This window comes from Octodon degus, unplaced genomic scaffold (genome assembly GCF_000260255.1).
Source record: "Octodon degus isolate 3935 unplaced genomic scaffold, OctDeg1.0 scaffold00010, whole genome shotgun sequence".
NCBI lineage: Eukaryota > Metazoa > Chordata > Mammalia > Rodentia > Octodontidae > Octodon > Octodon degus.
In genome coordinates this window covers 8,448,013-8,473,634 of record NW_004524586.1, presented here as the reverse complement: position 1 = coordinate 8,473,634, position 25,622 = coordinate 8,448,013, and the positions used below count along the sequence as shown (strand labels likewise).

At 38.2% G+C, this 25,622-nt stretch overlaps 2 protein-coding genes and 1 pseudogene across 2 annotated transcripts; 1 reads left to right on the top strand and 2 right to left on the bottom strand.

Annotated features, from left to right (window-relative positions):
* On the top strand, positions 1–927 carry LOC101577094 (olfactory receptor 13A1-like). Its single transcript, XM_004625704.1, has one exon. The coding sequence runs from the start codon at positions 1–3 to the stop codon at positions 925–927; it is 927 nt and encodes a 308-aa protein (XP_004625761.1).
* A 4,326-nt stretch (positions 928–5,253) lies between these two features.
* LOC101576693 lies at positions 5,254–5,959 on the bottom strand (annotated as a pseudogene).
* A 10,200-nt stretch (positions 5,960–16,159) lies between these two features.
* On the bottom strand, positions 16,160–17,092 carry LOC101576285 (olfactory receptor 13A1-like). The gene has a single exon (XM_004625703.1). It carries the CDS (start codon positions 17,090–17,092, stop codon positions 16,160–16,162), a length of 933 nt encoding a protein of 310 aa, XP_004625760.1.
* Positions 17,093–25,622: the final 8,530 nt, after the last annotated feature.

The following is a 25,622-nucleotide window of genomic DNA, read 5'->3' as shown; positions in this document are numbered from 1 at the left end:
ATGGTCCCTGGGAATCAGTCAGCTGTGACTATGTTTATCCTTCAGAGATTCACAGATGACCCTTGGCTGCAGCTAGCCCTCTTCTTCCTCTTCTTCACCCTATTTGTAGCAGCACTGGTGGGCAATGTCCTGATCATCATGACCATCCACTGTAGCCCTGACCTCCATACCCCCATGTACTTCTTCCTGGTCAACCTGGCCCTGCTGGATGTGGCCAGCACCTCAACTGTCCTGCCCAAGGTCCTGCAAAGTCTAGTGGCTGAGAATACCATCTCTTTTGGCGGCTGCCTCACCCAGATGTTCGTCTTCTCCTGGCTCCTGGGCTCTGAGCTACTACTCTTCTCTGCTATGGCCTACGACCGCTACCTGGCCATCTGCCGACCACTGCACTATGGCACCCTGATGAGCGGAAGGGTCTGTGTGTCTCTAGCAGCCTTCGTGTGGTCCATGGGGGCTCTCAACTCCTTGATGCTCACCTGCTTGGCCCTGCCACTGTCATTCTGTGGCCCCAATCTTATCACACACTTTTTCTGTGAAATCCCATCTGTGCTCTTGCTGTCCTGCAGCCCAACCTTCATCAATGATGTCATGACCATCATCACAGACATGTTTCTGACTGGCCTGAACTTCCTGCTGACCATGACTTCCTATAGCTTTATCATCACCAGCATCCTGCGCATCAACTCAGCGGAGGGCAAGCAGCGTGCCTTCTCCACCTGCTCCTCTCACCTGGTGGTGGTCACTCTATACTACTCCACTGTGCTCTACACCTACGTCCGGCCAGCCCTGGGCTCTGCAGGGATCTTGGACAAAGCTGTTGCTGTTTTGTATACCACTGTGACTCCCTCTCTCAACCCTCTGATCTATACGCTGAGAAACAAGGAATTCAAGGCATCCTTCAAAAAACTCCTATTTTTCCCTAAATAAGTCCAAGAAAGCAAAGGAACTTTGGAAGGAGCAGGAAAGGTCTCAGGAGGGGTGCTCAGTTTCTGCTGGACTCACCCCCAAATCTGGAGACAATGGCTGAACCATCACCTGGCCTTGCTGTCCAGGGTTGCATGAATCAGAATATCAGTTTATGCCATTAATACCTGAATCATTTTATCTTTTAAATGTTTTTCTAACATTTTACACATTGCTGTACAACTGATACATCAAAACTGACATGTGTTCGGTGCTCTTAAACACTAAGTTATTTCCTTAACTCGTTTAATATCCAACTGCTAGCTTAATTTTGAGTGTAGTGTTTTTTTTTTTTTTTTCCAATTTGGTCTTTATATCCCCCAAGTCTTTTAAACAGTAGCTATCCCTGGATTATCACTGGGTTGGGGAAACCTAGCGTTCTTGCTTATTATGTCAGCTATGGAATTTTAACTGTCATGTTCTGACTTTATGATGTCTTTCCAATTCTCACTTCATACTTTTTCTGGGATCATGTTTGCCTCCTAGGCCTAAGGGAAGAATTCCACTGTGGATTAGAAGGATGACCACTCAGAATATTTGACCCTCTGATTCTTGTTGAAGCTATTCTGGGTATTTTTTTCATAATCAGAAAATGGTTGTTGAATTTTTTTTTCTTTTTCAGATCTTTGTTATGTGTCCATTTGGCTGACCTGAGGAATTTTATTAGCTTTGTAGTGTAAATTTCATTTTTTAGTTTTTAAACATTAAACCAACTTTATATCCATTTATATATTATCTTTATTGTGCATCAGGTATTATAAATTAATTTATTGCAACACTGAATTTGCAAATATTTTGTTGAGAATTTTGTGCATGTGTTCATTAGGGATATTGGTTGGTAGCTTTTTTTTTCTAACAATGTCTTTATCTGCTATTTTAAATCAGAGTAATGCTGACTTGCTTTCATGAGTTTTTAAATATAGGTCTTTTATTGTCTGGTGTATACCTCCGTGCCATAAATTTTCCCCCAAATTCTTTTTTATCTGCATAACAAAAACTTTGCTTTAGTGTGTTTTCATATCAATTCCTTTGAAAACATTGATGTTATTTTTCCTTAAATTGCATCCTGAAAACACCCTAGGCTTCTGGTTGGACTTATTGCTAATTTTCTGTTCCTCAAGTTTCACTTTCCTTCAATGGCTGATGTTTAAGGTCTAGTGTTGTGCCTTTGTCTAGATGTCCCCGCAAAACCTCGTGTGGTCACAGGTGGAGCTTCTTCAGTGGTGACTAGATTTAACATGCATGTTGCTGGGGTTAAGAGTGTGTGATTACTAAAATAGCTCACCGATTGGTTTAGGATAGTTATGGCTGGGATTAAGGGTGCTCCACCCTAAGGATTGGGAGCCTGGATACAATATAAAGGAACAGACATAGCCTGCTGCTTGCTGCCTGCTGCTTGCTGCCTTCTGCCTGCCCTGCACACCATGAGCTGCTTTCTCTGTGTGACTTCCTGTGCCGTGCACGCTGCCTTGGAGACAGCCAGCCATGAGCTGGAGCATCTGCAAGTTATGAGCTGAATGAAGTTTTCACCCTGCAACTTTAGGTGTTGGGTATTTTGTCTCCACAATGATAAAAATAGTAAGATATCTGGAAGCCTTTTTTTGTTTTTCAAAATGTATGTTACTGGATTTTTGCTGTTAAAAGATAGAGAGGAAATCTATTTATTATTGTGACTTTATTAGAAGCCAACATATGAAGTTTCTCTGATTTAAATTCCACCATCATATCACAAATATTTAACATATTAAGTATTCATTACCCACTTAATAAAAAAAAGAGGTAATCAATAGCATCACTGAAACATTTTGTCCCAATAAAGGAACTCACCAGGCACTGAGGTACCCTCAGGGGGCTGCTAGTTCTATCATACTATAACACTGATATTTCTTTTCTTTTTTGAGACAGAATCTGGCTATGTAGTTTAGACTAGGCTTGAATTCTCTATGTGGCCCAGGCTTGCCTTAAACTCATGGTAAGCTTCTTACCTCATCTCCCAAGTGCTGGGATTACAGACATGTGCCACCACACCCAGCTTACTGGGCAGTGCCTTATTCTTCCAGCATGTGCCTGGGCTCCTTCCCTGAGGTGGCCTGGAACTTGGCTTCCTATCATTGCCCTACCTCTTGATTTTTCTCATCAAGAACTTAAAGTGTTTCCCACTGACTCTAGTCTTTCCTCCTAGGTTGCCCATGCTGTGTGCTTAGGTCCAGCCTTTTCATCAGCATTGAATGTTCAAAGATCAGATCACTTTGATTCTGAAGGAAAAACAGCAGCAGGACACTTATGTTCATTGTCACATTTTCCTGTCTATGTCTTTCCATTTCTGGGACCAGGGCTCTCTGGCTTCACAGGAATTCAGGGTGTCTCCTGCCCACGTCACCTGTCACTTCCATAGCTATGTAACCAGGCTCCTGAGCCCACTCACACAAAGCTTCAAAGGGCTAAAATAAAGGGGTGACAGTTTACGGTAGTATTTTATATGCAAAAATTGGAACTGGAAGGCCAGGCTTTGCTCTAACACATCTTGCTGTTTGTGTGAACTTGGAATAAATTTGTCACTTTGAGCCTCAATTTTCTCATGCTTACAGTGGGATTATAATGATAATGATGCCTAGAGTTGTTATAAGAGTGAAGTAATGCAATGTATCATATAAACCATTAGTACATGTGAGACACTTGGAAAATCTGATAGAGAAATCAAATTTTGTAGGCAACCCTCTGAAAAATGGTGGCACTCACTTCAAACACCTTTAGATTAATAAATTCTCTTTTCAAATGCGATGGTACCTGTACTTAAAGTCTTTTACAAAAAAATAATATTTTGTCTGTTCTTTGCTCACAGTATATTTTAAAATATAGCAATACTTTTTGATATGAACATATACTTACTTTATCAAATGTGTATTTTAACCTGATAGCATTCATTTTTCCAAGTTCTCTAAGACATACTTAATTTCTCACATACAAGACAAAAATGTAATTTTTGTTTTTATGTTTCATGTCAGATTTTTTTTTCCTGGATCCAGGGGTTGAACTCAGGCCCTTGCGCTTGCCAGGGAAGCTTTTATTCTACTGAGCCATCTCCCCAGCCCCCATGTCAGATTTAATTGTAAAATTTCCAGTGTTCTTTGGTTGCAATGAGGTAAAGATTATTGTTGGCCAAAAGACAACTCAAAATCTTGAATTGCTAGTTTAAGAGTTGTGCTACTTAGCTTCCATCACTGTAACAAATACCTGAGACAAGCAATCTTTAATGATTGGAAGTTTCTTTTAGCTCAGAGTTTCGGGTGTTCTGCTCCATGATTGGCTCCACTGTCTTAGGGGCTGTGTTCAAATAACATCTTGGTGGGAAGCAAATGGTATGGTAGAATAGCTCCGCTCATGCTGTGGGAATAAAAGAGCAACAGGGAGAGGAGCCAGGTTCCGCAGCCATCTTCAAGGAGGGAGACTATAGACATCAAAAGCTCTATCGCTCAGATTAGTGTCATGGGTTCAAGGTCAAGCCTTGATCAAGTCTCTTTTCAACACAGAAGAAATGGTGAGAAGAAATGCAACTGTCCACAGGTTCTGGCAAACTACAAAAAGGACTCAGAAACCCTCAACTCAAGCGCCTCAGAGCTGGCTTGGAGCACATAATCACAGCTTGTGTATCTCCCAACCAATCCTAACAATTTAAAACATCAATTTAAAAAATACATTTCTTTTCAGATGCTCCCTAAAATGAAACAGAGCCAATGTGGCTTAAGTGATAATTCATCTAATTATATCATTACTGGGGAAGAAGCAGTTTTATGGGATATTGCAAAGGAGTAAATGCATTAGTTTGGTATGTAAGGTCAGCAGTGATGAAGGAGCTAGGGCCAGCGCTGTAAATGGGAAGGGGACAGAAGGGACAGTCCACTCCATCATGCTTTGAGCAGCGTAACTGCCCAAAAGGAAAATTACATTGTAACCATCTGTTCCATTGTAATACTGCAAAGATTATTTTTTCATAATTTTATTGATAAACAGATAGCAATGAGACAGTTTCAAATCAAATCGGTAGAACAGTTTCAATAACTAACACACTGCATTATATTCTTCTTAGTGGCTAGTTGTTGTACAAGATGCAGACTTGAGATCCTATGCAAAGATTTCTTTGTTACACACATTTCTAATTCATTATGGCAAAGATGAAAATGCCACCTCCTCCTCAACAGCAACCAGTAAAATTTATCCCCAAAATAAGTAGGTACAAAACAGGTCTGTTTTAGAATTAAAAAAAAAAAAAACAAAATCTTTACATGAATTTTAAAATCCTGTCTTAGAACATAAAAGCGCAGCCCCCATCGTCTCCCCCCAGAGAGCAGAGGAAGCATTGGACCTTCTCCACGCAGAGAGGCGGTCTAGCTGGTGTCCGTCCGCCCTTGCGTTGCGGGCGTCCAGCTGCGCACGCAGTTCTTCTGCAGAAAGCTGCTGCTTTGAGTGCCTGCAGCGCCTCTGCCTCTTTCTCGGCTGCCTCCACCGCTCCTCTCCGGGCGCCACCGTCACCACTGAAACCTCCCAAGCCACGGTTTCTAGTCGTGCCACCTCTGTTTATGCTCGGTGTGTCAGTCTGTGACGTGACACGCTGGATATTCATGGGGCGGCCATCCAGAGGGACCCCACTGCACTGCCCCATAGCCTTCGGGGCGTCTGCCTGCCGTTCAAAGTGCACACCTGCTGCTCCTAAACTTCGGCCAGAGCGATGCTAGTGCCCAGCCGCCTTTTTCGGTGTTCCAAACTGAGCGAAGAGTTCTTGAATATCTGCGTCTGATACTCCGGAGTCCAGGTCTGACGCCAACCGCTTTGCACTCCGGCACCACCCCCAAAACCACTGTCATGCTGCCCCTTGTCGGGAAGTTGCTGCGGCCTGCTGTAGGGCGCCTGCCGCGGCCACCGCCTGCACCGCGGCGCCTCGCTGGCTCCGGTTCAGCTCGATGGTGTCGCCCGAAGACATAGCCATTTTGTCAACCATGACTGCTGCAAATTCGGGCCTGAAGGCCGCACAGATTTGAAGATTCAAGTTTATTGAAATAAGAATACATCTATAGTTTATTAAGCTTGTAAAAATTTGTCACATTCTTTTTACTGTACGCACTCTTTATGTCACTTGTTATTTTTTTTGCCAAGTTTTATCTATGTGATTTACTGCCAAGTACATAGCTTGCATACTTGTTATGTTTTGTAAATAATTATTGTTTTTTATATTCTCACTTGTTTATTTATTTATTTAGTATTACTATTATTAGTGTTTAATATTATTCATTTAGTATAGGGTCTACAGGGCCTCACTACATAGATCAGACTTGTAGTGATTCTCCTGGTTTCAGCCTTCCCACCGCTGGGATTACAGGCGCATGCCAAGCCCAATCGCTGTCTCAGCGCACCCCAGGGGCGGGCTGGCATGGCATGCGGGGGATCGAACCCTGGCCGCTGCATTCTGCCTAAGAAGGCACTTTAGTCTGCTGAGCTATCTGGCCAGCCCCAGTAAATAATTATTTTAAAAATAGTACTGATATGATTATTAGTATTTCCTTTACTCATATAAATTAGCTATTATCGTAATTTAGTATAACAGTGTAGCTACATAATAACAATGTGGTTATATAATAACACATATGCTATATAATGTTATATAATAATATAACATAATTACATAATAACATATAGTTATATAATAACATGCTATAGTTCGTTTGAACTATATTTGATGTTAAACTAAGGTTTCCTAATGTGCTACGGAAGGCAGCATCATCTCCAACCATGTAACGTCTTGCGCAGGACCTGCGCTGAGTGGTTTCCACGCATTTGGATCATTGCGGCCACTCAGCACAATTGTGCTAGAGACACTGCTGTGTCACTCACTGTGTTGACTCGTGAGACGACCTGGAGTAGAGACAGCACTTGCAAACTGGTTCTGGTTCTTGTAAACATATTATTCTAGATGCAACGTATTGCAGAAATTCTGTAAAACAGAGGGCCAGCCAGATAGCTCGGCAGATTAAAGCGCCCGCTTAGGCAGATGCAGGGACCAGGGTTCAACTCCAGGTGCCATGCCAGCCCCACCCCAGGGCACTCTGAGACTGGGTGGGCTGGCGCATGCCTGTAATCACAGTGCTTGGGAGGCTGAAAACAGGAGGATCGCCATGAGTTCGATCTGTGCAGTAAGACCCTGTAGACCCTGTACTAAATGCATAAAATAAAAAGAAATTCTATAAAATGATTATATTAAACAAATAATTAGGACATGGCTTATCAGTAAATCTATAATCTAATCTACCTGATGCTTCAGGTAAGCAGGTAAGGTGAAACAAAAATAAAATATTTATATTTATTTTTACCATGTTATTGTGCATATATATATATATATAGATATATATAGATATAATGTGATCTTAAGCAAAAGGCCAAGAAATGATCCACATATACTCCACACAGATAATTTTATGCATAACTCATATTTTCAAATTTCCAATGAAAATGAAGCAGTAGAGATATTCTTCCAAAGAAAAAGGGTAAGAGAAGTACAATTCTGGACTATTACAGCTTTTCTGTATAATTTGTAAATATATGCAAAAATTATCATAATTTTTCTCTATATGTATTTCAATTTTCTACTTTAAGTAACATTGTAGATTATCACATTATTTACTTAATAAATAACCATAAATATTATCTACACTTTCTCTAAACACTTTATTTTTTATTTTAAAGAGAATAAAAAAAAGAGCAAGAACAAAGACAAAAACAAAGCACCACAAAACAATAAAAAGGTACAGACTTTCAAAACAAGAACAGAAAATTAACAATGGTGGTTACATTATATATTGTTATCATCAAGTTTGTTGCTCAGACTACCAGATATAGGCATGTAAGACTGATCCAACAGTTTAAACATTTACAGTACACAAATTGTGCTTCTATAAACATAGGTGTACATATATCACTGTGATATGATGTTTTCAGTTCTTCTGGGAAAATTCCCAGTACGGGGATAGCTGAATTGAATAGGATTTCCAGACCTAGGTTTTAAGGAGTCTCCACGCTGATTTCTATAATGCTTGCACCAGTCTACATTCCCACCAGCAGTGAAGAAGGGTTCCTTTCTCCTCACAGCCTCTCCAACGTTTGTTGTTTGTTGATTTTTTTTATGATAGCCATTTTTTCTGGGGTGAGATGGTATCTCAATGGTTTTTTTTTTGGAGGGGGCAGGGATCGAACTCAGGCCCTTGCACTTGCCAGGCAAGCATTTATTCTACTGAGCCATCTCCCCAGCCCTTCAGTGTTGTTTTAATTTGCATTTCACGAATGGCTAGTGATGTGGAGCACGGATACCCACTGCTATTATGGACTACTGGACTATATTGGATTATTTTGCTGCACCCGTGCACCTACAATATTCAAATGGCAATAGAATACCCATCTCTGACAAAACTGAACAAAAAAGGGGGAAATAAATGAAGGACCATTTTGTATCTCTGTATACAAAATAGTTAGGATAGATAGATATACAGTTACTTTCTCTTAATTCAATAAGAAAGATTTGTACTAATAGTGTTTGGACAGGATATCATGTCTGCATCTTGTAGTATGAATAACCACTATGAAGATAACAATATGCAATGTATTAATTATTGAAACTGTCCTACTACCTTTTTTTTTTTTTTTTACAGAACCGGGAATTGAACTCAGGCCCTTGCACTTGCCAGGCAAGTGCTTATTCTGCTGAGCTCTCTCCCTGGCCTCTACTGACCTGTTTTGAAACTGCCTCATTACTATTTGTTCCTTAATGAAATTAATAAACATCATTTAGATCTAAAAAAAATCAAACATTAATTCTTCCTTTCTATAAACTTTAAAACATTTTTCTCTTTTTAATTTTTAAAAATTTATTTTAAAGACCATATAAAATAATAGATAAAAACTAAAAGATAAGACATTAGAAATGATGCATATTTAATAATAAAAACAAAAACAAAATGAAAGGTATTCAGCTGTAGTTATTGTATTGCACATTGCTGTCTTCAATGCAGTTGCTCAGATTACAAATAGTGGCATGCAAAATTTGTCAAAGAAAAAATTTTAAACATTAGCTGCTAAAATACTAATACAAGAAACTAATAAAACTTGTTAGTGTAATCGTCTTAGCTATCCTGCGTATAAACTTATATGGTTTTTCCACTAATTTTTTTTTATATCTTGAAACATTTTCTCATCTCAATTGTTTATTCCTTTGTTAAGGTTCTTTCACTATTACTATATCTATCATACCTTTCAGATTTTATTTACTCTTTCAGGTTCTTACACTAGCAGGGAAATACAATGTTTACACATGGCTCTTTCATTTCACTTAAGAGCAGCCTCTGGTTGCACCCATTTACCTATAAAAACATCAAGTTTACTTTCTTTATAGCTGAGCAATACTCCACTGTGTAAAACTGCCACAACTTTTTAGCCTCAGCTGATGGACATTTTGGCTGTTTCCAGGATCCAGCCATGACAGATTGTGCTGCTATAAGCGTGTGTAGAAATGCATCACTGGGTTATGGGGCTTTCAGTTCTTCTGGAAAATTACCCAGAAGGGGAATAGCTGGGTTGAATGGCACCACTAATCCTCATTTTTTGAGGTGTCTCCACGCTGATTTCCATAGTGGTTGTACCAGTCTACACTCCCACCAATTGTAGAAAAGGGTTCTTTTTTCCCCACAGCCCCACCAGCATTTGTTATTGGCTGATTTCTTGATGGTAGCCATTTTTTCTATAGTGAGACGGAATCTCAGTGTTGTTTTAATTTGTATTTCTCAAATGACCAGTGCTGTAGAACACTTTTTTATGTATTAATTTGCCATTTGTTTTTCTTCCTTCAAGAAGTATGTATTTATCTCAGATGCCATTTTTGGATGGGGTTTTGATTTTGGGGGGGCTGAGTATTTTTAGTTCTTTATATATTTTAGATAGAAGTGGTTTGTCTGAGTGACTGTTGATTAAGATTTTTTCCCAGTTCATGGGTTGTCTTTTTACTTTGTTGGTGATTTCTTTTGATGTGTAGAACCTTCTTAATAAGATGGATCTAAGTTGCTGATTCTTTGAAGTATTTCCCAAGCAACTTGGTTTTTATTCATGAACTCTCTGCCTATCCTTATGTCTTTATGATTTTTACCTATTTTCTCTTCCAGTAGATTTAGTGTTTCTGTTTTAATCTTTAGATATTTAATCCCTTTTGACTTTAGTTTAGTGCATGGTTATAGACTTGCATCTAATTTTAGTTTTTGGCATGTGGAGAGCCAGTTTTTCCAGCATCATTTATAAATGAGGCTATTTTTCCTCCAGTGAACCTTCTAGACATTATTTTAATTTTCTACTTAAATATGATAAAATGGTCAGATACATTGAAAGGTGATAAGTTGGACTGCCCTGAACAGCACGAACTCTATGCCAATGGCTAGGATACTGTTTTATATTAACATTTCTATTCCCTTTCTGTGCAGATAGTTTATTCCCTGAATCAAAGTGTGCATATGTGCACACATATGTCTTGAGACGCATGTACCTCAGAGTTGTGTGTGCCTACATATGTGTGACAATATATTATTTTGTTTCCCCTACTTGGGAGAGCAGAGACATGCATACACATCAGGCATTTGGGTTGTAAATCTCAGTTATTTCAGGTGCTTCTGGCATCCTTTCCTCACCAGGGATTCAGGTGTCCAGTTCCCATTCAGCTTTCCTTCTCAGTATGAGATAATTACCTGGAAGAAAATGGAGTAGAGAAAGAATTCAGGGGCCGGGGAGATGGTTTAGTGGAATAAGCGCTTCCCTGGCAAGCGCAAGGGCCTGAGTTCAATCCCCGGTTCAAAAAAAAAAAAAAAGAAAGAAAGAAAGAAAGAAAGAAAGAAAGAAAGAAAGAAAGAAAGAAAGAAAGAAAGCAAAGAGCAGGTTAACAGGACATTTTGTGCAGTTCTAAATTTGTCAGTTATGAAGTAGCCACTGTTACTGACAATGTCTACTATCAAGGAATAACAAATTCTGACAAGGGTGTGGGGGAAAAGGAACCATTATTTATGGTTGGTGATAGTGCAGATTGATATAACTACTATGCAAATCAACATGGTGATTCCTAAAACTAAAACTAGAGTTTCCATTTAACCCAGGAATTTATTCTAGGTATCATCCCAAAATAGCTAAAAGCATCATGCCACAGTGATATATGCATACAAATGTTTATAGCAGTACAATTTATAATGGCTAAACTTAGGAAAAGCTAATGAATGCTCATTAACAGATGAATGGATAAAGAAAATGTGGCATTTATAGATGATGGAGTACTACTCTGCAATAAAGAAGGATAAACTTTAAGCATTCTTAGGTAATGGATGCATCACCAGATTTGATTCATTTTAAGTGAAGTAAAGTAGACACACAAGTTTAAATACCAAATCATTTCTTTTGCATGAGAAGCCCAAAGGGTAAACAAGGAGCAAAATGGAGCACAAAGATTGGAGTGTAGGAAGAATCTGCTCAAATGGGAAGGGGAACAAAGGAGAGAGGAGGAGAAAGGGATAAGAGAAAAAAGAATGAATGGAAAAATGGAAAGAACAATTGTGTAAATGGGGAGATAAAGCAGGGAGAAAAGAGGAGTGTGACAAAAAGAATTAAGCTATATTATATATAGGTGCAGACTTCCCTTGATGAATGGATCATTAGATAAGGGAAACATGCACTAATAAAATATAGACTGAAAAATAATTTACCAAAATAGTTTCTGTTACCCAAACATCCAAGACTCTGGGCGCATGCCTACGTGTACCTGAGTATGCGTCTGTGCATGTGTGTGAAGTTTGACTAGTAATTGAATGTCTTTAATTGAAAATCTACTCCTAATTTTTCTTTCTTCTCCTGAATCAGTTTTGGTATACTGTGACTCTTTAGAATATTTTCTGATTTATCTAAATGATTGAATGAAGGTGTTCACATACATTAAAATCATTTTTATTTCTGAAAGGTCATTAAGTCCACATTTTATTCCTGATTTTGACAATATGATTCTTGGTCAATCTAGCTAAAGGGTGATCAATATTCTTTTTTTTTTTTTTTTTTGGCAGAACCGGGGATTGAACTCAGTCCCTTGCGCTTGCCAGGGAAGCGCTTATTCCACTGAGCCATCTCCCCAGCCCCAATATTCTTGATCTTTCAAGAACTTACCTATGGTTTCATTGATTGTCACTATTTTTTATCTATTACAATGACACTCAACTTCTCTAATCCCATCCCTACTTCTGCATAGTCCTGAGGACTATGAAATACTCTCATGATTCAGGACAAAATATCAATAGTTATTGCTGATATTTGGCTATATTTCATTACTACTATTTTATCAGAAAAAAACCTAGACCTTGGAGAGAAATCATGGGAGTTGAAATCTGGTAGAAGACATAAACCACTGTGAACATTTTCAGATTAAAACAGGACTAGGTAGAGATAGTGGGAGCTCCAGCTAGAAAGGGTCCAGGGAGAATGGAAGCTGTCTACGGGAGGTGCAGGTAGCCAGAACTTCAGGAGTGAGAGTCAGAAGCTATTTCTGGCTACAAGATGAAGGAACTTGAGGGGGCAACATGACAGAGGCTTGGCAAATAGAGCCTGACCATGTAATGAGGGAAGGGAGTGTGAGTGTAGAATGCTCATTACCAGCCAATGTGTGGGTATGAGACAGCAAGACACTCATACTGCTAGGGGCTGGGTTACCTAGAGCTTCGCTCCAGAACAGGGTGCAGGGGCAGCTAACAAGAAGAGGGTCAAGAACAACCAGGCTTGTTGGAGTCACAGGATGACAGGCACTTTTTTCCCCTGAATGGGGAAAGAGCACCTTTCAGGACCCATGCTGCTGGTTCTGTGGATCACACATTGGGTACGCGTGATCTGCACAGTTCAATTGAAGCAACCAGTCTCAGAGGCTAAATGAAGTGTCTCCCCTCTTTGTCTGAGGGTGATTTTGCTAAAATGGTGATAGCCAGGCTTCTTTCCTCTGAGCCTGTCCCCAGGAAGTGGGACACAGAAAGATTCTTGGTGGCACAACAGTCTACACGTCTCCACTTGACACCCAAAGAAGGGCAAGCTTTTCTCAGTGCATGCTGCACATCAGAGTATAGATGAGGGGGTCCAGGGTGGGGCTCAGCAATGACAGCAGCACTCCAGACACTTTGCTTCTCTCCCAGCTGTCACTGGAGGCAGGGCTGATGCAAGCACAGAACATCAAAGAGTAGAACACTGAGACCAAAAGGAGGTGAAAGGAGCAGGTAGAGAGGGCCATTTGCTTCCCTTCAGTTGAGGAAGGAAAGTTAAAGCATCTATAAAAGTTATGGGCAAGGAGGGTCAGTGAGGCTGTTCATGCTTGTGGGGCTGCAAAACAACAGCAGGAAAGGGAGGCACTCATAGTAGGTGATGACGCTAGGACTACAGAACCACTACTGTGTCATCTGACCAGTGTGGACAGAGGCATTTGGAGCATAGATTTCCCATACAACCTCAATAAGGGACTTAAAAGAGAGTGGACTTATCTAAAGCTCTATTGCAAGATTGAATGGGATTTCCAGTCCTAGCAGAGTACTTTCCCAAAAGAACTGAGAACATCATGCCACAATGATATATATGCACCCATGTTTATGACAGCACAATTCATCATAGCCAAATCTTTAAAGCAACCAAAATGCCCATTGCCTTAGGAATGGATGAAAAAGATGTGCTATTTTCATACAATGGAGGATTACTCAGCTATTAAGAAAGGCAAACTCGAAGTCTTCATATGTAAGTGGATGCAACTAGAGGCTATACTCATGAAATAAATCAGACTCACATGTCTAAATATCAAATAATATCCCTAGTGTAAGAACCCAAAAGAAGAAATAAAACCTGAAAGTTATAACAGATACAGTAAAACAGAAAGAAACAGAACTTAGTGAAACAATGATGAGGAGAGAAAGTATAAAAGATACAATAAAAGACAGGGGGGAAATCATGCAAGTATTCATACAGGATGGCTAAGGTGATTGTACTAAAAATTTCCATCAGGTTTTTGAAAATAGCAGGTAATGTGTAGAATTTTCACCATGCCTAACTGTACTCTGATATCTGCGATCTAAGCAACTACACTGAGGACGGCAATATGTAATACAAAAATCATGCGTGACTACTTGTCATCTTGGTCTACTGAATGTGTACCTTTTCTAATGTCATATCAATTATTACTATACTCTCTTTGAAATTTTTTTTTAAAAAGACAAAAAGAAAAACAAGGTAGACAAGAACAAAAATTTAAGGTTTTTGGAAAATAAGCGGTAACATGCACTCATATGTCCAATCTTACTTAACTGTTAATATGAGCAACATATTTGATGATAAAAATAGATAATATATCAACCATTGTTAATCAGCTTATGAATGGATGAAAATCTGTAATGTATGTATTGTTGTATACTACCTTGTTTCTGTCATTGTTTCTGATTTTTGTTCTTGCTTTTGTCTTTTATTTTTCAAAATGAAATACTAAAATTAAATTTAATAAAAGATAGAGTTCTATTGCAAAAGAAAGTATATGGTCATACTGGGGCCACAGGCCATCACTGTGAGCAGCAGCGGCTCAGGGGATGCTGACCAAATGAGGAAGATAAGTTTATTTAAGAGTTTTATGTCTTCTCTGGGATAAAGAAGAATCAATGATGATTCCTAAGTAGGGTAAATAGTGGGGGAAATAGGGATAATTTTGTGTTTATCCTGAATTAGGGGTTTTGACCTTTCAGTTTACATAAGCATTACTCAAGCAATATGTTAAAAGTGTTGGTTCTGATTCATTATGTTTTTATGATCATTCCATGAGAGCCATTTTATTTTTTATATTTAATCATGCGACGTTTCAAACATGCACATAACTAGGTGCTAGCATCTTTTTATATTTGCGTTATATCAATTCATTTGAGAAGTTCAACATTTCCAGGCATGGTTGCACACACCTGCAACCTCAGCACTGGGGAGGCTGAGACAGGAGGATCACTGTGAATTTGAGACCAGCCTGGGCTACAAAGTGAGCTCAAGGCCAGTCTGAACAGCATAGCAAGACCCTTTCTCAAAAAAGAGAAAGACAAAAAAGAAATTACATGACACACATACAATGCAATTCCCTCTTTAGTTTTATTTTTTTCCTTTCCTTTTTAGTTGTAATCATTATTCTAAAGTCAATGTGTATTCTTCTATGTTTATACTTATTTATTACAATAAACATGGCATATTTCTTCAGTGTTTTTATGACTGTGGTATTGCCTACCACCTAATGCTTATCAGAACCATTTTTAATTTGCCTTCTCACTCAGTCTTATGGTTCTGATATCTGTCATGAAGATCAAGCATGATAACTCATGTGTAATTAATGTATGGCTTAACTAATTTACAAATGTGTAGGTACAAGTTATCCATTTTTTACCACGGCCCAAAGAGATACAAAAAATGAATTTGAACTTGTATCCTTCTGTGTGTGTGTGTGTGTGTGTGTGTGTGTGTGTGTGTGTGTGTGTGTATTTGTGCAAGAACATATATCAGAATTACTGAGTAGTCGAGTATGTATATCTTAGGCTTGAACAGTATGTAAAGTATAATGACTTGATAGATTATTTCTAACCTATTCTATTCTACGTCCCGTTGGATGCAATAAGAACACAATAGTTAACCTAAAACATAGCCTTTCTCCTCATGAAGTCCAGTAAAAGACGCAGTCAAATAACCACCTATGTGATTTGTTCTAAGGAAAAAGAGCACCAGGAATGCAGGTTACACAGAGACCTGATTCAATCTGGTTAAGTAGAATTAACTTAAGATTTATCATGCAGTTGAGATCCTAAATGGCAATGAACAAACTAGATAAAAGCGTTACACACAGGAGGAACACTGCAAATCAATCAATGCAGCTATAGTATATTGGGACATTCCAGGAAAAAAAAAACTTTCTGGAACATCATGTAGAAAATGACATCCTGTTTGAAATACTTTTGAAGACCAAAGGGAGGGATGTTTCTCTAGTTTAGCCAACTAGGTTAAAAATGTCACTGACAGCTTGGATGGAGGGCATGCACAATAGGTAGCACAGTATTCACAGAGCAACAAAAAGAATGAACTTTGGAGACTATTGATTTTACAATTTTTCCATGATGAGCAACAAGATTTTCTTGAGAGCTACTTTGACATCCTTGTTCCTTAAAGTGTAGATGAGAGGGTTCAAGGCAGGACTCACAATGGAGTACAGTGCTGCCAGAGCCTTGCCAATCGCTGGGGAGTAGCTGGAGCTTGGACTCAGGTAGGCGTAGATAACAGTGGAGTAGTACATGGTGACCACAGTAAGGTGGGAGGAGCAGGTGGAGAAGGCTCGCCGTTTCCCCTCAGCTGTGCGGATCTTTAGTATGGTTGCAATGATGAAGCCATAGGAGACCACAGTAAGTAGGAAGTTCATATCAGCAAAGAATACGTCAGCCACAATCGTCATGATGTCATTCACATATGTAGAAGAACAGGAGAGCAGCAACAGAGGAGGGATCTCACAAAAGAAGTGATTGAGCACGTTGGGCCCACAGAAAGTTAACCTTAACATCATGCAGGTATTGACAGTTGCACCAAACATGCTGACACCCCATGTGGCTCCAGCTAGCGCTATACACACCTTGGGGTTCATCATGGAGCCATAGTGCAATGGCTGGCAGATGGCCACATAGCGATCATACGCCATGGCTGTAAAGAGCAACAGCTCTGCTGCTACAGACCACGTCAAGAAGTACATTTGTGTCATGCAGGCCCTATAAGAGATGTCTGCCTCTTTAGCCACCAGGATCTCCAGCAGCTTAGGCACCACAGCACACGCACAGACAACATCCAATAGAGCTAGGTTGACTAGAAAAAAGTACAAGGGGGTGTGGAGTCCAGAGCTGAAGCTGACAACTGCCACAATGAGGGAATTGCCACATAGTGCCACCATATACAAGGAGAGAAAGAGGACTAAGAAGAGAATTCTGTACTCTGGTCTTTCTGAGAAGTCCCACAGGATGAATTCTGTCACTAGTGTCTGATTACTCATGGTTATTTGATGCATCTTTGAATCAAATTATTTTTAATAAATTTTATTGTACTCCATTGTTTGACTGGGCAGTATGTGTTTGTAAATATTGGTCAATATATATGCAACAATCTCATTATCTTTAAATTTTCTAGTTTCTTTAGGCATTATATTTTTTTTACTTAAAGCATCATTATTCTAGAGCAAATAACCTCTATCCTGTCCTGGAGCCTTTAAGAACTAAAGATATTTTTGGAATTTCACCTCCATGAATTCTTTAACATAAACTTAAATTGAAATAACTCCTCTTAAATTAAAATTTTTACATTTTTCTGCACATTTCTTATAACCATATTGAAATTTAAACAGTAGAGAGCATGCAACAAGAAAACAAGTTGCTTTCCTACTTCCAAGTCAAAGAACTTTCTTCTGTATGTCATTGGTCTCATCTTACGATTTATGCTTTTCTTGCCTCTCCATGATACCTTGTGGAGCTCTCTTCGAGTCAGCAGCAGAGTTTAGCAAATGGTGCTGGAAAACTGGACATCCATATGAAGAAGAATGACTCTTGATCCATATTTTTCAGTATGTTCTAAAATCAAAATGGACCAAAGACCTAGAAATAAAACCACCAGATCTTTAGGAGGATAAAATAGGTAAAATGCTGCATGACCTAAGCATAAGCAAAGATTTTTTTAAAAAAACGAATTAAGATTGCACAAAAGATAACAGCAGTAGTCAACAAATAGAATTACGTCAAATTAAAAAGCATTTTTACAGCAAAGAAAACAACCAGATGAGTGAAGAGACAGTTTATAAAATGGGAAAAAAAGAAAAGAAATTTAACAGTTCCTCAGACATGACTTGTATCTATAACATACAAAGAAATAAAAATATTAGATTCCCCAAAATAGAGAACCCAATCAAAAATGGACAATTATACAGACATGTCTCAAAAGATGTATAGATGGCTAATACATATGCAAAAAAAGTTTAGAATCTTTGGCAATTGGAGAAATACAAATCAAAAAAATTTTTTTAACTTTTTTTCATAAAAATAAGAGTAACCAAAAAATTAAATTATATCTTATTCCAGAAAGAATGGTTATTATCATGAGCTCAGACAAAACTAAACAAGGGGCCAGGGAGATGGTGCAGCAGAATAAGTGTTTGCCTGGCAAGCACAAGGACCTGAGTTCCATCCTTGGTTCCACCAAAAAAAAAAAAGCTGGAAAGGCTGTAGGGGCAAAGGAACCCTTATACATTGGTGATGGGAAGGTAAAGTAGTACAATCACTTAGACATCATTATGGAGATTTCTCAAACAGCTAAAAATGGAAATTTCATTTGCTCTAGCTATACTTCTTGTGAAAGGTAGCTCTAGCTATGTATGTCTTGTGAAAAATAGTTGAAACATGTTTCAGTGATATATGCAGACCCATGTTCACAGCATAACTCATAAAAGCTAATATTGGAAGTGGCCTATATGTCAATCTATAGATGAGTGGATAAAGAAGATATGGCAGATAGGTACAATGGAATACTCATATAACCTAAGGAAAGATAAATCTGAGTCATTTGCAGGAAAATTGAACTATCTTGAGACCAGAGTGCTAAGTGAAATGAACCAGACACAGAAAATTAATTATCACATGGTTTCTCCTTTATGAGAAAGCAAAAGTATAAGTAACTTAAGGAACAACATGAAAGATAGATGACAGGAAACAGATACAGGCTCTGGATAAATGGGTAAATAAAAAGGGTACATATATATGATGTGATATGATATATATTAAGATGAATGTGTTCATTATACTTTATAACTATATATTAAGAAGGATAATCCACTATGTCCTATACATAGTTTTCTGCTGAAAGTTGTCGGGACATTTTCAACCCTGACAGCCTTGAGTTGCTCCCACACCACCTCTAGTCCTTCTAGTGACCCAAGAGGTTGACTACTGGAACTCCTCATCCCCAGCCTCACCTTCCCTCATGTAGTTTGGGCTCTTGCATCAGTGCTTTCTGCTCTGTTTATTCTGTATGGTTCAACATCATGGATAAAGAGACCCCCACATTTTGGTTTCTGGGCTCTACACTGTTCTCCTCAATACTCCTCTAAGATTATCCTGGCAAGATAATAGTCAAGAAACAAGATCAATGAGTCCTAGGTTCAGTAGAACTATCCATAAAGTCAATACAAAATCATTTGTCTCATTTATTTTATTCCATCCCCAGAACTAAAATCTAATACATTTAGTACATTTTAAACTCACTTGTTGCTCACAGTCTCCTTAATGTCATCACTTTAACCTCACACTTCCTAGGGATTTCTAGACCACAGCCTGGGCACCAGGTCCAGGACTACTGTGTCTTGCTTGAGTTTTCGGAGTCCCATTTTGTCCTATATGCCCTCACACTTGCTAGGTTGAGTTTTTCCTTCAACCCCTCCTACACTACAGACTTTGTGGGGGGTGACACGGATCATCCAGGTTCCTCAGTGCCAGTGAGGATCAGGGCCACGGACACTGCCACAGCTCCTCACCACCAGCAGCTTGACAGCAGTGCTCTGCTATCTGAGAGTCATGTGCACATACACATTTCCTCTTTCTGAAGTCCACAGTTAACCTCACTCATTTGGCAACATTTGGAATATTCCCCTGTAGTCTAGAGACATCTCAAAAGCCTGGAGATCATTTTGTGTGCATATTTGGAGCTTTGAGATTATTTTCTGTGGTCTTTAAGACACCTAATTTTGTCCCTCCTCCTCCTCCTCCTCCTCCTCTTCCTCCTCCTCCTCCTTCTCCACCACCACCATCACCACCACCACCACCACCACCACCACCACCACCACCTCTTCCTCTTTCTCCTCCTCCTTCTCCTTCTTCTCCTTCCCCTCCTCATCCTCTTTCTCCTCCTTCTTTGTATTCTTCTTTTTGATATCACAAGTCTTCTGAAACCCAGTCCTAAATCATGGTGTGTCTCCCAAAGCACAGCTTTCAGTGGACAAGCTTTTATATCATCACAAGTTCAGGTACAGCTCAATTCAGAAAACAAAACCCAGGGCACAGGGCATCCATTTAACAGCACCATCTACTGGGTAGTTAGAATAGCTTAGAATATGAAGGCTACAGTCACTCAAGCAGTGTCACTTTGCTAAGTACGACCTTCTCTAAATGCTTGTTGCCATTTACAGAAGACTTTGGCAAATAGATATCTACAGTATAATATGTTTGGCTGGGAGACTAACGCTATTTCCTGGGAAGTGCAACCCAAGTAAATTAGCTTTCCCTGGGCTGTATAGAAAGAATAAAGGGGAAGAGCTGAGGGCACTACATCACTTAGATAGTATCACCAATTGAAACACTCACAGTCTGGTGCAGTAGATGTCCAAAGCCCATTTTTCAATTGCTGGGCCTTAGAACACTTATTCGCAGAGGTGGAAGGACTGAAAGTAAATCAATTCATAGCAACAATTTAGAAAAGAGGCACTCAGCTCATACAGGTGCACGGGTACTGTGGAGCGATCCTTCATGAGACTGCAGAGCACATTCTGACAATCAAGCACGCGTTCACATAGCCAGAGCAAGCAGTTTTCTCATAGTAACTTGTCACAGATACACAATTAAATACCTCAATACTATACTAACACACACACTTAGTATACATGCTTATTTATGATGCTGATTCCTATACAAACCCACAAAGCATTAATGCAATTTTGTCAGTGCTCTGAGCAAGACAATTAGGTAAAAGCCTTCCTGTGACTTAGCATAGGGAGATCCTGGGAGGCCTGTGGCTGTTTCCCAATAAGATCAACAGAACAGGACCTTGCAACTTCAAAGAACATGCAGGGAAACTCCGAAGACTCGCTGCGATTGTGGGTGGATAGCGACCACTGGGAGTACTAGAAGTGTCTTGCAGGTTAAATGAGAAAATCAGGACTTCAAAGAGATATTCTTTCCCCTGACGGCCATGTAAGTATAGTTGTGACCAATTAAGCTCAACAGTACACTTCTTTATCTGAAGGCCAATAAAAAGAAATGCTGTATCTAACATCTTGTTTCATAATTTTAGATAAGGAATATTTTACTAAGAAAAGCAAAACTTGGAAATAGCAAGTTCATAAAATATAATTACCTCCATATATTAACTTATTAGGTGATATAGCTAAGAAGACACAAGAGAAGTTATGATTGTATCTTTAATTTATCTGAATATTGATGGAAATTTTAATGCAGTCCATTAGAGATAACACAAAGTCATTCAACCCTGATTTTTTGGTATTATAAACAAATATTTTTAAATTAAACCTTTGACTTTTTCTTCAGATTTCTGGGCGTATAATCTTGCTTGTTTTAAAACTTTTGCTTTCTAGAAACAATTCTTGGCAGCCTGAGGCAGCATTGATGGTATATTATGATATCACAAACTATAAAACTATAAAAAGAAAAATAACCATTCATCCCAAGTCCATAAAATCTGACTATGAAATATTGAACTTCATAAGATATAAAGGAAAAACCAAGTTATGCATAAACTTTATTCATTTCTAATTGTTTGAACCAATACCATATTTCTAGGAATCAATAAACAATGTGATTGTGAGTTTCAAAGTATTCTGTTTCTACAGATAGAAATGTGAAGTTTAAGAGTGGCTATCATAGGTACTTGCCTTCATAGTTGGTTAATAACTCTAAGGATGCTAAGATAGAGACTCACAAACCAGGAGCATCTCACATAACTTCTAGAGTTCTTTTCATGTTCTGGTGCGAATATGTCAGTGTCAGACTTGTAAATGCGAACAGGCCTTTGAGAAGATGTTTTAATAATCCATATACACAGAAGGAAAAATTAGTCTCTTTTATCTGACTTCTCAGTTCAGTAGGAGTTGTCACTAGAGAGAAGTAGTTTCCCCAGAAGGACAAAGAATGTGTCTCACCAGCAGTGTTCGGCGTCAAGTGTTCTGGTTCACGTGGGTTTTGAACTTCACATACATGCTGCTCCCTTGAGTCATCATGCTCTTCTTGAATACCTAGACTGTTGTCTTTTAGTCACTATATCTTCTGAAAGCAAACAAACTTAGATGCTGAGAAATGTCATTATACATAATTATATTCATACTTTTAGTTCAATTAGCACTTTCTTCTTAATTGTATAAGTTGACTTCTGTTGCTGAAACCTTTAGGACCTTTGAAATCTAAAGAAGAAGGAAAAGAAGTGTGAATTTATCTATAAACCTAACACACTCTCTGTTAATTATTGGTGCTCTTTTATTATCTTCTTTTACTGTGATATTTTTTCATTTTCTTCATTCTAAATAGCAATGGAAGTTGTGGTAGGAAAATGGGGCATCTTAATGTTGAAAGTCTCCACTTCTCCCTAAACAACATATATCAGCAAAGGCAAGGTGAGGAAGCAAACTACATCCTTAGGAAAAAAAAATCCCATACCTCAATGTGTGAATTGGTGTATGCCCATGAGAACTGAATTCAGAAGCCACAATAATATCATAGGTTGATAAAACTCCTACCAAATTCATTTGCCAAAGTGAAGGGTCCCGTTCTGGACTGTCCAAGAGCAAGACTGAAAAGAAATCATGTATGAGTGTGGGAGGTAATGAGAGGACATCACTCACTTGTGATGACAGAATTAGAACATGACAGTTGTGACAAAATTAGAACCTGAGACACTGGCTGTACAGAATACAGGGAGGGACTGTGTATTAAGGGGATTGTCCACCCTGTGATCTGAGAAGCAGACAATCATTCTCCAGTAGACCTCTCGGGAGTTTTCTTCCACAAGTAACTGGAACAAAAAATTGCAAATCTTTGAAAGAGTAATTGCAAGATTCAATAACTATGGGAAGGAAGAAGACTGTAGAAGAGAGAAAAATATTTAATACTTCTCTTTTGTTTGTTTCTTCTGTTTTAGACAATTTTTTGTGTTTGTCTTTATTCTGAGCAACTATTTGGAATACAATCTTATATGGTATATTAAGTCTTGTTATTTTCTTATTATGAAATTTATTTTTCATAAAATGGAAAGAAAAAATATTTTATGGAAAATCAAGAAAACTCAGCAGTAAACTTTCAAGCAATATAGACAACATTATAATCCAACCTTCCAGGATTAATTAAACATAAATATAAAAAAGAATTCACAAAACTATCTAAAAATAGAGAAAAGATATGCAGAACAGAGAAAAAGGTATGTTATAATCATGCAGAATCAGTATGCTTTAGAAATAAATAGAAAAGTACAAAGGAGTTAAAGATACAGAGGCTGGGGAGATAGCGCAGTGGTCTAAGCACTTGCCTCACAAGTGCAAAGACCCAGGTTCGATGCCCAGTACCATATGGCAAGACTGCCAGCTGGCCACCAAAACCAGGCATAGTGATGCACACCTGTAATCCCAGCACTAGGGAGGCTGAGACAAGAGGATCAATATGAGTCCAAGCTGCATAGTGAAACCCTGTACCAAATAAATAAATAAATAAATAAATAAATAAATAAATAGTAAATTTTTTAAAGGCATATCATAATAATACATGTATATTCATGTTTATATCAGTACAGTTCATAACAGCTAAGTCTTGGAAGTAGTCTGTAGGTACATCAACAAGTGAATAGGTATAGAAAATGTGGCATTTATACACAGTGGAGTACTATTCTACCAGAAGGAAAGATAAACTTGGGTCATTTATAGGCAAATGGATGCTCATTTAGGGCCCTAATGTAGGTGAAGTAAATCAGAAATGCATATGCTAAATATCAGATATTTTCTCATATGAGAAACTTGAAGAATAAATAAATTAAAGATAAAATAAAAGATAATAAGAAACAAGGAAATAAATATTTTACAAAAGGAAGGGGGATAAAGAGATGGAGAGAGCAGGGAAGGCAAACAGATAAAAAGGAGCTAAGATGTGTTATGAACACATAAGAACTCACTAAATTGAAAGAATTAATTATGTACTGCAAACACATAATAACACATACAAGTTTTTGAAAAAGAAAAATCACCATAGGATAAAAACACCTGCAAGCAGGTACCGGGGCCAGGGATTCGATCCGGGGCACACTGAGACAGCAATTGAGACTGGGCGTGGTGGTGCACTCCTGTAATCCCAACTGTTGGGAGGCTGTAAACAGGTGGATCACTATAATTTCGATCTAGTAGTGAGACCCTGAACACCCTGTAGACCCTTCCCTAAAATACAAGTAAAAAACCTATAAAAATAAATAAAATAGAAATTTATTATTAGAAACACAAATGAAAGGGACAGAAAGAAATAGAAAGATATACAATACTAGATGAGAAAAAGAGACAAAATTAGGAGAGAAATGTTACCATTTAGAAGACTAGGATGAGATATCCAGTGGACAATGCACATATCCTCCGAAAGAAAAGTCAAAGGACTAAAAATTTATTTCCAAATATAACTGAGGACTTCTGCTTGCAGTAGGGTACATATCTTGTGTTCAATCAATATTTCAGCTGGTAAATCAAGAAAACTTGTATAAGTACAAAAATAATTTATTTAAAGGCATTAGAGTCCCATGAGGAAATGAAAATCAGAAAAGGCAGGAGTCTAAAGCAAAAAGATCTGTGGAGAAGTAAACAGTTAAGAACTTTAAGATAATTCTAATATGTATGCATGTGATCAAGTATCATACTAAATCCCATTTATATGGTCAATATATACACAACACTGAAAACTAAAACGTTTGAAAGGAAATACAGATATTGTAGAAATCAAAATAGAATATAAACTCTCACTAGATAAATCTTTAAAAATGAATCCACTGTAAAATAGTGCATTTGAAATTAAGAATTCATGAGTCTACTTGCAGATTGGATACTACAGAGTATACAATCATACAGGCATACGTACAAATGTTTCTAGAGGCACAATTCCTGATAGCTGAATCCTAGAAGCAGCCTATATATCCACCAACAGATAATTGGATAAAGAAAATATGGAATCTGTACATAGGTGAATACCACTTGGCTGTAAAGAAAGACAAATGAGACATTTATGGAAAAATAGGTATCCCTGAAGATTATTAATGTTAGGTGAAATAAATCAGACACACAAGTTTAGGTATTAGATGATACCTCGCATTTGAATAAGGCTAAGTGCAATAAAAAAGCACAACAAATGATGGATAGAAGAAGACAATGAGATAAATCTCTTGCAAATGGAAAGGGATCATAGAGAATGAGGGAGAGGGGACAAGGTGAAGGGAAGGAGAAATAAGTATCATAAGGGAATGCCATGTGTAGGAAAGAGACAATAAATTAAAAATATATGTTACTCTGCAAAACTACTTAACATCTGTAGAATTAGAATTCTAAGAGGGAGACTGAAGTCATAAATACTTGAAAATTAATCATCAAGTTTTCCAAAACTTTAAACATACTAAAATAGCAAGTTCTGATGGGGATGTGGGCAAATTTCACATCACTAATTAATGTAAATTACCTCTGTAGGTATGGAAAAACATATGAAAGTTCCTCTGAAAATCAAAACCACAATCACTACAAC

Bases quoted from the DNA above. Each gene is read 5' to 3' on its own strand.
- LOC101577094 (XM_004625704.1), top strand. From the start codon at position 1: ATGGTCCCTGGGAATCAGTCAGCTGTGACTATGTTTATCCTTCAGAGA.
- LOC101576285 (XM_004625703.1), bottom strand. From the start codon at position 17,092: ATGAGTAATCAGACACTAGTGACAGAATTCATCCTGTGGGACTTCTCA.